At 43.8% G+C, this 15814-nt stretch overlaps 1 protein-coding gene across 1 annotated transcript in view; it reads right to left on the reverse strand.

Moving 5' to 3' along the window:
- The window catches only part of LOC105234650 (maestro heat-like repeat-containing protein family member 1), a 72842-nt gene that overhangs the window by 12753 nt on the left and 44275 nt on the right, over positions 1-15814 (reverse strand). The window contains exons 27-35 of the mRNA XM_034645974.1: positions 10148-10252; positions 8040-8189; positions 6797-6951; positions 6421-6556; positions 5397-5590; positions 4473-4610; positions 4144-4261; positions 3560-3700; positions 3107-3232 (exon numbers count right to left, since the gene is read on the reverse strand). Of these exons, the coding sequence (XP_034501865.1) occupies positions 3107-3232; positions 3560-3700; positions 4144-4261; positions 4473-4610; positions 5397-5590; positions 6421-6556; positions 6797-6951; positions 8040-8189; positions 10148-10252 (1263 nt within the window). The remainder of the gene's footprint in view (positions 1-3106; positions 3233-3559; positions 3701-4143; positions 4262-4472; positions 4611-5396; positions 5591-6420; positions 6557-6796; positions 6952-8039; positions 8190-10147; positions 10253-15814) is intronic.

Consider the following 15814-nt stretch of genomic DNA (forward strand, 5'->3'; position numbering starts at 1 on the left):
TTCTTTTCATTCTGCCAGGTTTCATTGTATAAATGATGACAATTTACTATTTCTTGATTAGACCATAAATCAACTTTCCATTCTAGCAGTATGGAAGAAAAGATAACCTGACAACTTTCCCACTATAAATAACTTTAAATGCTAGATAAAATATACAAAATACTTTTTTAAATGCATAGCTGAGCTTTAAGAAAATAAGATCCACAGACGCCAAAGATGAAGAGGTTGCTGACCCTCCAGCTACTGCGGGGACAGGCAGATATCACTGGTCTCAATAACCTAGGGTCACATCTGTTCATACCTGCTGGTCTCCCTAGCCTGCCTTACAAGGCAACCAGAAGCTGAGAAGCAAGCACCATGGACAGACAGACAGCTCCAAGAGAAGCCTTCTACTTAATGCTCAAAGAGCCAGAAAGGGGAATCAAAATGCTCAAAGAGAATAGGGAAATCCCTCATTTCTTTTTTCTTCCCTCTATTCTCCCATATCACAGTTCTAAAACAAGCCCCACGGGAGTCTATAGGATTCAAAACTCTCAGGGAGGACTGACTCTCCATTTGAAGGAGCTGAGGGCCCAAGAGGATGGACAAACCCCCTTTGCTTTATTTCCTCTGCCTTCATGCCACTTGGCCCAGATGTGAGCATAGTCACAGAAGTGCCTGACATTGCAGAGTAACTAAAGCACCAGCCCTTTTGCGAGACAACTGGAGAAAGGGAACCCCAAAGAACTGTAAAACCAGGGACGTCACAGAGAGGAAGGAGCTAGGGAAAGTGCCCCTATAAAGTTGTTTATGACTCCTGTGCTCACTCCATGCATAGATCTGACCCTAAACCACATACTAGACTTCGAAAACTGAAGTACAGGAGAGACAATGGTTCTGATCCCAGGCTGGCCAGTGGGTGGCACAAACTCAGAAGTGCAAAGTCTATGAATTCAAAACTGACATTGAAATCACAGCCTCCACACACAGAAGGCTAGTTAGAACTTGCAGCCTGAAGTTAAACAGATCAATTGCTGCTAACACAATAATATCAACATTCTCCATAGGATTTAAGTGACACCCAGAGTCATATAACCTAATATTCATAATGTCCATGATACAATCCAAAATTACTCAGCATGCAAAGACTGAAAGCAGTTATTATACAAAATGCACAAAAAAGCAACAATGAATACTCTTGAAATAAATACAGAAATAAAAATTTTCAGCAAAGAAACAATATATCAAAAAGAAACTTGAGAACTGAGAAATACGAGACTGGTACATTCACTGGCAAAACAGATGTCGGAGGAAAGTGAACTTGAAGACAGAGCAATAAAAAGTATCCAGTCTGAAAAAAAAAGAGAAAGTGATTGAAAATGAACAAAATCTTGGGACCTATGGGACAATAACAAAAAGCCTAAATATTTGTGCCATCAGATTCCTAAAAGGAGAGGGGAAAGTATAGTGCTGAAAAAACTTGGAAGAAATAGTGGCTGAAAACTTCTCAAGTTTGGTGAAAGACATAAACAGAGATTTCAAGAAACTCAAAGAACCCCAACCAGGCTAAGCCCAAAGTAATCCATGCCAACACCTCCTAATCTATTTAAAGGTAAAGACACATGTGAGGCAAAATAAAGACATTTTTAGACAAAGACTGAGAGTGTTTCCTATTAACAGACCCTTGAGGAAGAAAACACAAAGGAAGAAGAAAAAAATGTATCTGGAAGGGAGCAGAGAGCTGTGAGAAGAACAGGAAGGCAAAGACGTTTGTCCATGTTTATAAATTGAAGTAAGTATTAACTGTACAAAACAATAACAATGATTATGCTGGTAATGATGACGTAAAGACCAAATCCAGGGATTTTAAAAGTCTGTGGAACTAAAATCCTAGACAATGTTAATCCATAATATGGGAGAGTGTCATTATAGCTAAATCTTTCTTTTTTAAAAAAGATTTATTTATTTTAAAGAGAGAGAGAGCATGTGGGGGGGGGAAGAGCAGGGGGAGAGGAAAAGAGAGAGAATCTCAAGCAGGCTCCCCACTGAGCATGGAGCCAGATGCAGGGCATGATCCCACAATGCTGAGATCATGACCAGAGCTGAAACCAAGAGCTGGACACTCAATGGATTAAGCCACCCAGGCACCCCAGAGTTACAGCATTCTAAGCAGAGCATTCTAAGGTCCTTATATTTTGGGTGGAGGATAAAGATACTATCCTTAGCCTTTGTTAAGTATACATGGTGAATTTTAAAACATGTAAAAATGGATGAATCGGGGGTGCCTGGGCAGCTCAGTCTGTTAAGCATCTGACTCTTGGTTTCAGCTCAGGTCATGATCTCGGCGTCATGAGATCAAGCCCCGCATCCGCTCCATGCTCGGAGGGGAGTCTGCCTGAGCATCTCTCTCTCCCTCTGTCCCTCCCCCACCTCAAATAAATAAATAAAATCTTTATTAAAAAAAAGAAAAAATAGATGAATCAGACATTGACCCTGCCATCATGGAGCGTCCAGGCTCACAAAAGAGATAAGATCGATACAAAACTAATTCAAATCCAAAGTTCTAAAAATTACAGAGTTATAGATGCCAGAATAGGGGCATTGAAAGCATGCATGTCTGCTGTCAAGTCTCTTGGCTCTAAAATTCTATGATCTGTAGGGAGGCTAAGATGTGGAGTGGATTGCTCTGGGCAGTTCAGACCCCTGATCATTTGGGTCAGGTTGCTAGCATTCTGGGGTCCCTGTTTTGTCTAGGAAGAGGGTAGAGTTGTGGGTTGTCTCCCCACTCTTCACTCCAGAACAAATTTCATAGCAGCATGTCATTTTTTTCCTTCAGTGGCTCCTGGTGAGAGTATAGGTAGATGAGTGTGCGCTAAGTCTGTCTGTAATGGAATGCATTCGGGACGATTTTATGCATGGGTTCAAGTAGCCAAGTCTCCTTTTGGCTGCCCTCCCATGACTTCAGCCTTCCACCATAGTCCCATAGACCCGCCCCAGTACCCTCAGCTCAGTTTCCAGGATTCCTCTTCAGCCCCAGCCCATACTGTTCCCAACTGATCCTAGGGATTTAAACCCATACATCATTGATGAGTGGACACAGTTGCTTGGAGATGCTGCAAAAGACAACCTTGGTGTCCTCTCCGTTCCCATGACAGATGATGTTCCGTAGGCTTTTTACTGCCTGCACTGTCACTCGCGCTTCATTCTTCAGCAAGTCTCGCAAGAATGGAACCTGGCCCTTCAGAGATTCTGACTGTTTGGAAGAAGCCAGAGATCACTCACCACCTGGGTTCATGCAACACTCTGGGGACCGGGTTTTGGGAAAACAGATGGTGCCTAAGAGAAACAGACATGGGCAATCCAGGGGCTGGATGTGCCTGGGAAGTAGAAGGCGGGTGCTCACGGGGTTTGGGAGGCTTGATGACCAGTCTATGTGAGTCTACAAACCAGATGTTGTGCTGCCCTAGGATGGGAGATTGGGGAACATGCTAAACCCAAGGTAACTAAGAGACCCAAGGGAGGTAAATTAAATGCGTCAGGGCCTAACACTTGATTCCTGTTTGGTCCTCCCCTCTCTTACTTGTCCTGGGTGCAGTGCCAGGTTACTGATTCCACGAAGCCCAACTTCCTTCATAATGAGGTTGGGCTCTTTGACCCACTTGATAAGATTGCCCAAAAAGTCTTGCCCCAGAGTCTCAGCCACTGATCGGTGCCAGAGGAGCTGTGGGTATGAGGAGACTACAGTTATGGATGGAGAAAAGGTTATGTGTACCCAGCACCCACCTCAGCCCTCCCTCAGGTCCCATACTTGGGTAAGGAGTATGTCCAGTTGAGAGCAGTGGCAGATCTGCACGTGGGATGGAGACTAAGGTAAAGACAGAGGGTATCCTGATAGGAGGATGGAAGATAATGCTGATAAGGTTTGAATTTTGAGTCAGATGCTAGGATCCATGGATCATTCTGGAGGTTGAGATATTGGCCCCCTCCTCAGGCTTTCCTGCCTCCTTTAATCAGGCACCTGAGTGCCACAGAAGGGAACACCATTTTAAATGTCTCAGCCTTATTCTTTCCTCTTTTGGGGGCTAGTTATTTAAAATTTCTGTTAAATGCTCCTCAGCCCAGGAAATGAATGGCTCAGGCTGTGGACCTTTTCCCAGGCTTCACCTGTGCATAGAAGGTCCTGGCCAGGATCTTCCGATGATAGTTGGAGCTATAAAGGAGGTTCCTGACGAGGTTGAGGATTCGGTGTAGGATGGCAGGTTCACAGTTCTTCACAATGCCACTGGGGTGGGACAAAGGAAGCCAACAGTTGCTGGGAGGGGGGCGGGAGTTGGCAAGGGACTGGAGAGCATGGAACAGAGAAGACGTGAGCGCTGAAGAATCAGGAGACCAGAGGGCTGGGAGATGGGGAAGGGACAAATGAAGGCTGGGACTTGGGAAATTGGGGTCAGGAGACTAGAGTGGTGCCAGGGTTACTTGGGAAATAGCCTCACCTTGTCAGGTCCATGATCCCTATGTAGTAAAACTTGGGGCAGGACAGAAGGTCCCAGCAGTGATGCTGATTTGCATAGAACACCACTCCATCATATGCAGCAGCCAAGAATACCAACTTCACTACCTCCAGGGCACAACTGAAGGTCACCACCATTGGGTTTGTGAAAAGAAAGAGACAAAAGGATGGACAAGGCATTATGCCCTCATTTGTATCCTGTGTTGGGAAGCCAGGATACAGTTTCCTGCTCTGGTAGCTGTGTTCTGCTTTCCTGGTGACAAAGATTCATGGCTCTATGAAACCCATCTCTGATTGCCCATCCACTCCTTCAACCCTGGCCCTCATCCAACCACAGAGTCTTGTAAAAGAGACTATAGAGAGATCTCAGTGCTGTGGTTTTCCAATTCTGTTCTCCAGGGCACAGAATGGGGTTAGGATATCTCTTTACCTCCACACCCATCTAATCAGAATTCTCTGCTTATTGGTTTTATTTGTCTTCATTTTACATAAGATCCCATTTGAGTAGAATGTCCTGAGGTTTAAAAAAAAAAAGTGTGACAATCACACATTTAGGAGTTCAACCCCCATTTTCAAGATGAGAAAATGGAATCCCAGTCGTGACTTGTGCAAGATGGCAGAGCTAGTGACAAAGCCAAGCCAGAGGTCAATGAGATTTGATTGGCCACAACTGCATGGAGAGAATGACATAGATGTGGGCTTGCCCTGCCACCTACCACCTACTTGAATCTCTTTATGTGCAGTTTTGAACATGGACATGAAGTATTGAGTGGATCAGCTGAAGCATTCATACAAGAAGAGAAATGAGAAGGTTGAAGATATGTGGGACTATTCTAGCACATGGGCCGTCCATGGCCCTTTGGAATTGGCTAGTCCCAGCCATCCATCATGGGGGGGTCAGGCTTACCTAGTGGGGTCAAAGGGCTTGCTCTTGCTGCCTGGGCCCCCCTCCTTTCTATAGACCACCATCTTCTGGGGGACATTTTGCTCAATCACCCAGCAGAGATGACATAGTATAGCCAGCAAGAGCCGGGGGTAGAGCTCCTGGACGGCCTCCTGGCACAGGGACCCTGACAGCATCTCACATAGAGCACATGTCACCTGGGAGACAGTGGAGGAAGACATAAGATGGTCCCACAGCCCCATACACTGAGTCCCGCCCTGCCCTCCCCATCAATGCCCAAAGGGCACAGCTCACTCTGACTCAGGCTTGTAAGAAGCACCCAAGACTGAAAGCCCACCACTCTTCCTTAGGGAAATGAGATTGCACACATGCAATCTGCCTTCTCTTTACTCCCCTGACATCAAAAACAGAATGGGAAGCAACTCTAACTTTTCAGCAGAAAATGATTTGGGGACTACTTTGTCTACCCCTGGTAACCAAACTCCTTCTGCCTCCAACCCTCATGCCATCCCCCAGCCCCTGGAAAAAGGAGTGCCAGCCCCAGAATCAGGAGACAGAAAAAGCATCTTAGCTCTAAACATCAGTTTCCTCGTCCATAAAATGGGGTCAATCCCTGTTCTCTCTACATCACTCAGTTCTTAGATATACAGGTGGGAAAAGGAGGTTAAAATGCAAATCAAAAGTATAGTATTTTTTTTAAGATTTATCTATTTATCTGAGAGAGAGAGAGAAAGCATGAGCAGGAGGAGAAGCAGAGGGACAGTGAGAGAGAGAGAATCTCAAGCAGACTCCCCAGAGAGCAGGCAGCCGAATGGGGGGCTGGATTCCACAACCCTAAGACCAGGACCTGAGCTAAAATTAAGAGTCAGATGCTCAACCGACTGAACCACCCAGGTGCCCCTCAAATGTACAGTATTAGTGATTGCTCTTCTCTAAGATCTGCTCCCATCCTATGGCCCTTGACCTTCAGCTCTGCCCCCAAGTCCCAGAACAGTAAGTCCTAGTCTCCCCCCTCCCTCATGCTGACCGCCACAGGCTGGAAGGCCATCTCTTTAGTTTCCTCTTTGGAGTGGAGTTTTTCCAGGATGCCTATGAGCAGCTGCAGGACGCTGATTGTGGTCTCTCGCTTGGTGCCAAATGCCTTCCACAGCGCCAGATTGGTTCTGCAGGACCCAGGAACAGCTATGTCATGAGCCCTGGTAACCAAGGTCCTAGGACGAATCTGGTCTCAGGCCCATGAAGGGCCAGTTCTTGGGGTCTAGACTTGGCCAGAGGACACAGAGATGAAGTTTGGTGTCAAAGGGAAAGCACCCTTGCATGGTGATTTTTTTGTTGGGCTCAGGCTGAGGGAGGGAAGGGTTTATTGGGCTGGAGAATATGTTCCTAGGCCATGGGACAGGTACCTATCCCAAGGCAGGGGCTTGTTGAGAAGCAAGGGCACGACGTGGTGGGTGTTGTTGCCAGCCAACAAGCACATGGCCCGCAGGGTCTCCTCCTTCGTGTTGGGCTCCAGCTGTGAGTTGAGCCGTTCCAGAATCCCCTCCACAATTTCCTCAATCTACAGGGAAGAGCCACAAGAGTCTCAGGGATTGCTTCCTTGCCTCCCCTCCTCCTCCCTAGCTATCAACTCCCAGACTCAAGAGGCTACTTGCAATCCTGCCAGTGACTCTCTTCTTAAGGCAGAGTTCTAGGTGCCAGAGGCCAGATCAGCAGAGGTCTCAAAAAGAACTCCAGAAGCTCACTGATGCCTACTAAAACAAAGGCCTGCCCACAGCCCAAAGTTCAGAGCATCGCTCCGAGCTTACTCGGCAGACACAAGAGACTCCAGGAAAGAAGGCAAAAACCCTAGAGACACTTCAGGGCTCCCTCACCCCACTGAGATCAACTTTCAACCCATGAAACTGCAGGGACAGTTGGCATTGGATGTGGGGTACCACAGGACTTTCATTTGGCCCTCAGATTCCTGATATATGGGTCTCTGGGAAGTCCATTTTATTCTAATACTTCAAGGACACACCTCCATTTCTGGTATGTAGACCAGGCAAGTCATATAAATGAGTGAAGGCAACAGGTGTCGGGGGATTCAGAGAGAGGAAAGTCTGGAGAGCCTGTGCCACATATAAAACGGAGAGTGGCCACCCAAAGAGTTGCCCTATGTGGCCTCATTTAAAAAAAATTTTTCAGTGGAGTGGAAAATGTTATCCTGAAAGAAAATTTACTCATAGGTCAGTCATTCCGTGAGCTTGCTGGTTTGCAACCCATAGCCTTACCCTTCACAGAAATCTAAGCCCCCTAACGCCCCTGGCAACCAGGATAAGCGCCCCCCCACCCACAATACTTTCTTGTGCTCTGGCTACTAGGCCCAGAAGCTGCTTATACTCCTGCATGTGGTTGTCGTTAACTGAGGAACCAGCCCCCCCAGATACAAGCCACTGTAGTTCTGAGCTCAGGATTACAGATGTCAGAGCTCAGTGGGACCAACCACAGAGAAAATCTAGCCCAAGCCTACATTTTAGAAGTGAATGAATTAAGGTCTCTAGAGGAGAGGGACTTCCCAAGACTCTTAAAGATGGTTAGGAATAGAGCCAGGAGAGAACCCAGGCTCCAGGTGTGCAGGGCAGAGCTCCCACCACAACACCACCCTACCTTTATCATGTCTCGGCCCCGCTCTTTCATGACAGCACTCATCAGCTGGGCTGCTGCCAGAGACACCTTGGCTCTGCTGTCGGTCAGGCCCTCCATGGCTGTCAGCACCAGGGTGGTGAGCTGCATCTGGGTGAAGTACTCTGCAAATGCCTGCAACAGGGTGGCGTCAGGCTGCCTGCACCTGGAGCCTCCTGCTTGAGATAGCCTGTACCATCCTTCCTGGTTAGGGTGGGTGGAGAGAGCCTCTCTCGGGAACATGATCTGCTTTCGTCCTAGGCCTGTGCTGTTTTCCTAACTCCTAGAAGACCCTTTCACTGGGAACAGAGACTTTGGGGATGGGAGGGAGAAAACACTGACCTCAGATGCACTGAGGGTCTCACAGGTCAGAGGCTGCAGAGGCAAAGTGCTGGGAGAGAAGGGCTGAGGCCAAGATCCTTAGTGACATATCTTTGAGGCATGGGCTAAATCTACAGATTGCTCACAAAGCATCATTAGCATGAAGCAAATGCTTCCAGGGGGATAGCTTAAAAAGCAGAATTAGGACCCATGATGCTTAAGGGGAAGCATGTGGTAGCATGTGGAAAAAGTTCCCTAAGGAAAAAGTTCACATGCAGTACTGGAATGGAAAGGAAGATGGGATAAAGGAGTCCCACCCTAGGAGTCTATAATATGACATAGGTGAGAGGCCTCGGTTCTTCCCACTTTGTCTCTGGCCCTGCCCTCTCACCTTGGCAATCTCAAAGGTGTTGTTATAGAACACGTTGGCGCTATAGACTTCACTCTTGCCCTCTTCTTCCCATAAGCCCTGTTTTTTCCTTCCCATCTCTGAAACAAAGACAGCCGACCCCACCCCTCAGACACTCAGAAGGTGTCTGAGATTGCCCTCTTTCCCATCTGCCCAACCCAAACCACCCACTGAACTAAGTCAGCTTGGAGTAATGTATATCCCGTGGGGAAGGGAGTAGAGAAATGGGCAGTAAGATAAGGAATGGTGAGAGCTAATGTCAAAGGAACCCCTGTGTTGCCTTCCTCAGAGCAGAGACAGAGTGCGGTCAGAGTACAGAGCTCAGCCAGAGGAGGAGAAACTAATTCAGAACTCTTTTCTGAGTAGCTATTTTGTCCCAGGAGGGTATATGTAGAGGTCTAGGGGCAGGTTCCTCATTGGAAGTAAGATGCTTAGGTAACTTAGCTCTCACACTTCCAGTACAGTGTGTGGGGGAATGACCAAACCTAGGTGGGAGGCTGGAGCAGAAGTGAAAAGAGGAGATTCTCCCTACGCTTTTGCAGCAGGAGGATACAGTAGAGGTTGTAGACAGCTTGTGCAGACAGGAAGCAGATGTTGTCCACTGGGTCCTGGCAGCGCATGGCCAGCAGCCTTACCAAACGCCCCAACCGAGTGAACTCAATGTCCATCTGGGGAGGAGAGCTGGAAGTCACAGGTTACCCCAGCCACTCTCTTAGGCTGAGTCAAAGCAAGAAGAGAGGAGGAGGGGATGCATGAGAGATACGAGAGGTGAGACTAGGTGAGGTTAATGGTAATGGAATTAGACAAGTGTGTTGTAGCTATTAAAAACTTGGGGGATCATAGTTTTGGAATGACCTTACACTGTCCCTCTTCTTTGCCTCTTGATACTGCACTCATTCTTCAAGCCTTGCTCAAATGTCTTCTCCTCTATGAAGCTTTCCATTCACTTGTACTTCGTTTGTGTTTTGATCTTTTATTCCTACTATATTTGGTTTTTACGTTCATTATCACTTTCTTTTAAGTCTGTTCTATGCATACCTCTCTCCCAGGTGGACTATAAAGATCCATGAAGACAGGAAACTGTCTTGGTCGTCTATGTATCCACTGTAACACCTAGCATGGTGCCTGACACAAGGTGAGTATTCAGTAACTGCTTGTTGAGATGAATGGAATGAAACTGAACCAAGGGAAATGGAATTTAATTGGTGGGTAGGGAAAAAGACTAAGGGAGAAAAGAGAGACTATGGGATGCACAAGAGAAAATAGAGGATGAGGATGAGCAATGGAGGCTAGGTAATATGGGATGAAGTTTGAGGTAAGGGTAGGGATGAGGGCCCGGGCTCCAGGGCAGGCTCCCACTCACTCCAAAGTTGTTCATTTTTGCAGTGAAGCCAAGAATACGGGCAGCACACCACATGGCCCGTTCCCTCTCATTGTCCTTCTGGGAATTCAGCCATGTGTCCAGAAGCTAAAGGAAGAAGAGAATGAGGTGAGGGGTGAGGGGTCTGTTCAGCTGTATTCCAGAGGGTAGAAATGTAACCTGAACCTGACTTCTGCAAAGGATCAGGACTAGACTTCTGAGAATAGGACTTCTTTTGCCTACAGGCTGGTTATATATGGATTAGACACCAGAAGCCTTCATTCCTCCAGCCCCCAATTTTGCCTTATCTAGGTGCTAGAAACATCCTCTATTAGTATCTCCTTCTTTCAAATTAAAGCAATGGCTCTCAAATTATATTGACTGTAATTCCTTTCAATGGGTCAACATACCCCAACGTCCCCCTACTAATGTTTTCCCATTCTTCAGTAGAAAGAGAACTTGGAAATAACAAAAAAGAATCACTGTATTCACAGATTCCTGGCTGGATTATGCATAAATATGCTTGAGAAATATAATTATGGATGATTCTTATTTGAAACACAATGTGTAAGTATCTCACCATTGGTAAATTATGGGCCCTAAATACCAGTGATCCAAAGATGCATCACTATATTTCAATCTACAGAGATCAATCTGACAATGATGGGCTAACCAAACAGCAATTTATATTTTGAAAAAGAAGAAGAGAAGCAGATGAAAAATCTACAACAAATGGAAGAGAATACTAATGCTGCATTGATAAGAAAACACATTCTTCTTGAAGATATGAGGAATTCTAGTGGGAGGTCTGCAAGTCTTCCTTGCAGCCAGACTCTGATGAAATGTCCCAGCACCAAGACTGTGGTCTCTAAATACCATTTTCCACTAAGAGGAATCATTGCTCCTTGGAGAAACAGTTTGTTTCAGGACTGAGACAGGAAATATACAAGATATTATACCAGAGAGCAAGTCTATGGAAGACTATGGGAGCCACGTTAAAGGGATTCAGAAGCCAACCTGAAGAGGCTCTCATTGACTAAAGATGGGACAATTTAAGCATCAATAAGAATAATAGTTGTAATTGATCAAAACATATGAAGCATTTCAAAATTCATTTTAAATTCAAATGACACTAGAGAAATAATCCTTGCTAGTTGTCTTTGGAGAATACTAGGAATTACTTCATTACTTTTACAAATGATAAAGTGAAACAACCCAGCATTTATCTTGTCTTTCTTACATGAGCTATACCTCAAACTAACCAAATAGCTAATAAAGGCAATTTCTCTTTATAGAAGAATTTCAGGTAAAAATGAATATGAAATGGTAGAATTACAAAATCATTTTGCACCATTTTGCAAAAATAAGTAGAGGTATATTCATTCAACAGAATACTACATAGCAATAAAAATGATCTGATGCTACATGTAACAACATGGGTAAATCTCACAGATAAAATATTAAATAATATAGACACAAAAAAGCACACACTGTAAAATTCTGCATATGTGAAGTTTCAACACAAGCTAAACTAATCTATGATGATAGAAATCAGAATACTGGTTATCAGTGGTTATTCAGTGGGAGAGGAACCTTCTGAAGTGTTGGAAATGTTCTATATCCTGATCTAACTAATATTTATACAAATTTATATATATGTAAAAATGTAAGTATACACTTAAGATTTGTACACTTTATTGTAGCGAGTGATATCTCAATAACAAAGTATTTTTTTAAAAAGAATATCACCAGTTTTCAACCACTAATGAATTAATGAATCTAAGCAGTGATCATTAAAAGTTCTGAACACCACAAGAAGACAACCAGATATTATATGCTTCTTGGTGGAAGAAGACAAGAATACTTCCGAAGTAATCTTGCCAAAAATTGATCAGATTCATGATCTAGATCTAATAATTAGAATTAGAATGTAACAGATTCTAGATCTAGCAATTTATAGGAAAGACTTGGACAGAGGAATTTGTTATGTGGCCCCTAAAGGATGTAATCACCGCAATCCAGAATGTGGAAAATTTATAGAACAAATTCTAGGTTTCTTCAACAAATAAATTTCAAGGAAAAAATGATGGAAGGGTAATCTGTAGATTAAGAGAACTAAGAGACAAACCAATCAATTGGAATGTCTGAATGTTTAATGACATCAAGAAACGAGGGGTGCCTGCGTGGCAGAGCGGTTAAGCGTCTGCCTTTGGCTCAAGGCGTGATCCCGGCGTTATGGGATCGAGCCCCACATCAGGCTCCTCTGCTGTGAGCCTGCTTCTTCCTCTCCCACTCCCCCTGCTTGTGTTCCCTCTCTCGCTGGCTGTCTCTATCTCTGTCAAATAAATAAATAAAATCTTTAAAAAAAAAAAAGAAACGAAATTACTTTCTTTCATCAGTGTTTTATAGTTTTCAGAGTACAAGACTTTCACTTCATTGGTTGATTCCTAGGTATTTTATTATTTTTGGTGTAATTGTAAATGAGATTGTTGTCTTAATTTCTCTTCCCATTACTTCATTATTAGTGTATAAAAATGCAACAGATTTCTACATATTAATTTTGCATCCTGTAACTTTACTGAATTCATTTATCTGTTCTAGCAGAGTTTTTTTTTTATGTCTTTAGGGTTTTTTTAGGGTTTTCTGTGTATAGTATCATGTCATCTGCAAATAGTGAAAGCTTTACTTCTTTCTTACCAATTTGGATGCCTTTTATTTATTTTTCCTGTATGATTGCTGTGGCTAGGACTTCCAACACTATGTTGAATAAGTGTGGTGAGAGTGGATATCCTTGTCTTGTTCCTGACCTTAAATGAAAGGCGCTCAGTTTTCCACCATTGAGTATGATGTTAGCTGTGGGTTTTCATATATAGCCTTTATTATGTTGTGTTATATTCTCTCTAAACTTACTTTGTTGAGAGTTTTTATCATGAATGGATGTTGTGCTTTGTCCTATGCTTTTTATACACCTATTGAGATGATCATATGATTTTTATCCTTTCTCTTGTAAGTGAAATCTTGCCATTTTCAATGACATGGATGGAGCTAGAGAATTATGCTAAGTGAAATAAGTCAGTCAGAGAAAGATAAATACCATATTATTTCACTCATATGTGGAGGGGTTTTTTTATTTATTTTTTTTACATGTGGAATTTAAAAACAAAACAAATGAACAAAGGGGTGGGTGGAGAGAGGGACACAAATGAAGAAACACACTGATGGTTACCAGAGGGGAAGAGGGTGGGTGGATAGCTAAAATAGTTGATGAGGATTAAGGAGTATACTTGCAGTGATGAGCACTGGGTGTTGTATGGAAGTGTTGAATCACTATACTGTATACCTGAAACTAATATTACACTGTGTGTTAACTAACTGGAATTTAAATAAAAACTTTAACAAAAATTGAAATCAGCCTCCCAGAAATACTATGTTCTAATCAGAAGAGCACCAATTGGAAACTTCAAAGGAGACAGACACTGTGGGATATAATAAAAAGGATACTTTGCCTTTCAAACTCGTCAAACAAATTGATATTTCTTCATTTCTTTGAGTTGCTAAGTACTATAAAGTTAGTGTCTAGCTATGCTGCAGGATTGCAAACAAAAACTCTATGTAGTGGAATGGAAAGGGGAATTTACACTAAAATGAAGTAGACTCATTCTGATTTACATGTAATGTACTAATAACAACAAAATGGAAGAAGCTAAGTGAATGCTAAGTGAAAGCTTAAGTAAATTCTTAAGCAATTTTATGACTACTAACAGATGTTTCCATAATACACTTCTCCAAAGTTCCAACAGGGCACATTCTAAAGAATACATCTTACATGAATGACCTTATTACATAAATTTGTAATTAGCAAGGTTTAGCAACACATATGATTGAATCTGGGGCATGATCTGTACTTTGCACTATGTGAACAAAATTACTGGTTCTTGTGATATTAATTAAGTAATAAATATGCAAAATGTCGCCAGGAGGGAAAAGCTTTTTGTCTAAAAAAAAATTGAAATAATAAAAAGTATGTTCTTGGACCATAAAGGAATGAGATCAGAAATCAATAACTACAAGAGAATAGAAAATTCTCCAAACATTTGGAAATTAATCAACACACTTCTAAATAATCCATTGGTCAAAGAGGAAGTCACAAGAAAATTTTAAAAATATTTTGAAGTGAATAATACTGAAAGAACATCTTAAAAGGTATAGGATGCAGCTAAAGTCATGCTTAGAGGAAAATTTATAAAGCTAAATGTTTATATTAAAAAAGGAGAAAGGGGGGGATGAAGCGGCTGGTACACTGGACTGCTGCACTGTCTCCACTAAAGGAGGAGGTGTAGATAGCCTGGCCCCTATACTCCAAGCATCTCCTTACCTCCCAATCGCCTGGGAATGGTCCTCATTTCCCTTCTTCCTGGAGGTGCATTTTAGAGGATTCCTGGGAACATGGCTCACCTCATTCCATGGATACAATTGGATAACACCCACATCAGTGTAAATAACCCTGAAAATGACCCAAAGGCTAGAAGAACAAACTCCACAACTAAATGCAAAGAAAAGGCCACATCAAAGAGAGTAGAAAGGGGAGAGATATGGTGGGGAGCTAAACACACCTGGGGGACTGTCCACTGGAGGGATTCACGGACACAGAGGGGAGAGAAACAGAGTATCACACAGGGAAGACAAATCCCCATAACATTTGGCTTTGAAAACCAGAGAGGTCAAATTTCCTGAGTTCTTACAACCAGCAGACTTAAAACCTGAAATTTTAAACATCATGGGGCTTGGCTTTGGAAGAGCTGGAAGGGTGCTCTTAAAGAGACAGCTCAACAAACCGTCCTGCAGAGATAGAGCTAGAAGCAGCAGTCTGAAAAATGTCTGGGGCATATGGGAGGGAGAGTTTACTAACCTCAGAGTAGGCCCTAGAGGGACAGAGATTGTTGGGAAACTCCTCCAGGAACAAAGGAGTGGGCAGGTGCTATTTCTCTCCCCTGACCCCCAACAAAAACACACAGCCATCTGGAGAATCAGTGAGGCACCACTCCCTATCTAACTTGCTAACACCACACGTCCTGCCCCTTCCCCACCCAGTCTGCAGATCCATTCTCTCCAGGCAGGTCTGCCCCAGTCCCTGTGCCGTGGGCATCTCCCCAAGAGGACCAGCTCACAAACCTTGCTAACACTGTACTTCCTGCCCCTGAGCATATTGCAGATCTGCCTCTTCCAATATACTCTTGGCCTGAGCTCATCCAAAGTGGTGCTGCAAGCCTAGCAGTGTACAAGCAGCTATGACAGGGGCCAGCACCACTCCAAAGTGACTTCTGCCCTGGGAAGAGGGAAAGATAACCACACACACCAGTCAAACTGCTGCTCCAGCAGTGGGTTGGGGACAGGCAGCTGGTCTGACTACAGAGCCTGCCCATCAACAAAAACTTCTTTTTTTTTAATAATAATTTTTTGCTATGCTATGTTAGTCACCATACAGTACATCCTTAGTTTTTGATGTAGTGTTCCATGATTCATTATTTACATATAACACCCAGTTGCACCATGCAATACGTGCCCTCCTTAATACCCATCACTGGCCTATCCCATTCCTCCACTCCTCTCCCCTCTGAAGCCCTCAGTTTGTTTCCCAGAGTCCATAGTCTCTCATGGTTCATTCCCCCT

The sequence above is a fragment of the Ailuropoda melanoleuca genome, chromosome 16, assembly GCF_002007445.2.
Source record: "Ailuropoda melanoleuca isolate Jingjing chromosome 16, ASM200744v2, whole genome shotgun sequence".
In the NCBI taxonomy this organism is placed as follows: Eukaryota; Metazoa; Chordata; class Mammalia; order Carnivora; family Ursidae; genus Ailuropoda; species Ailuropoda melanoleuca.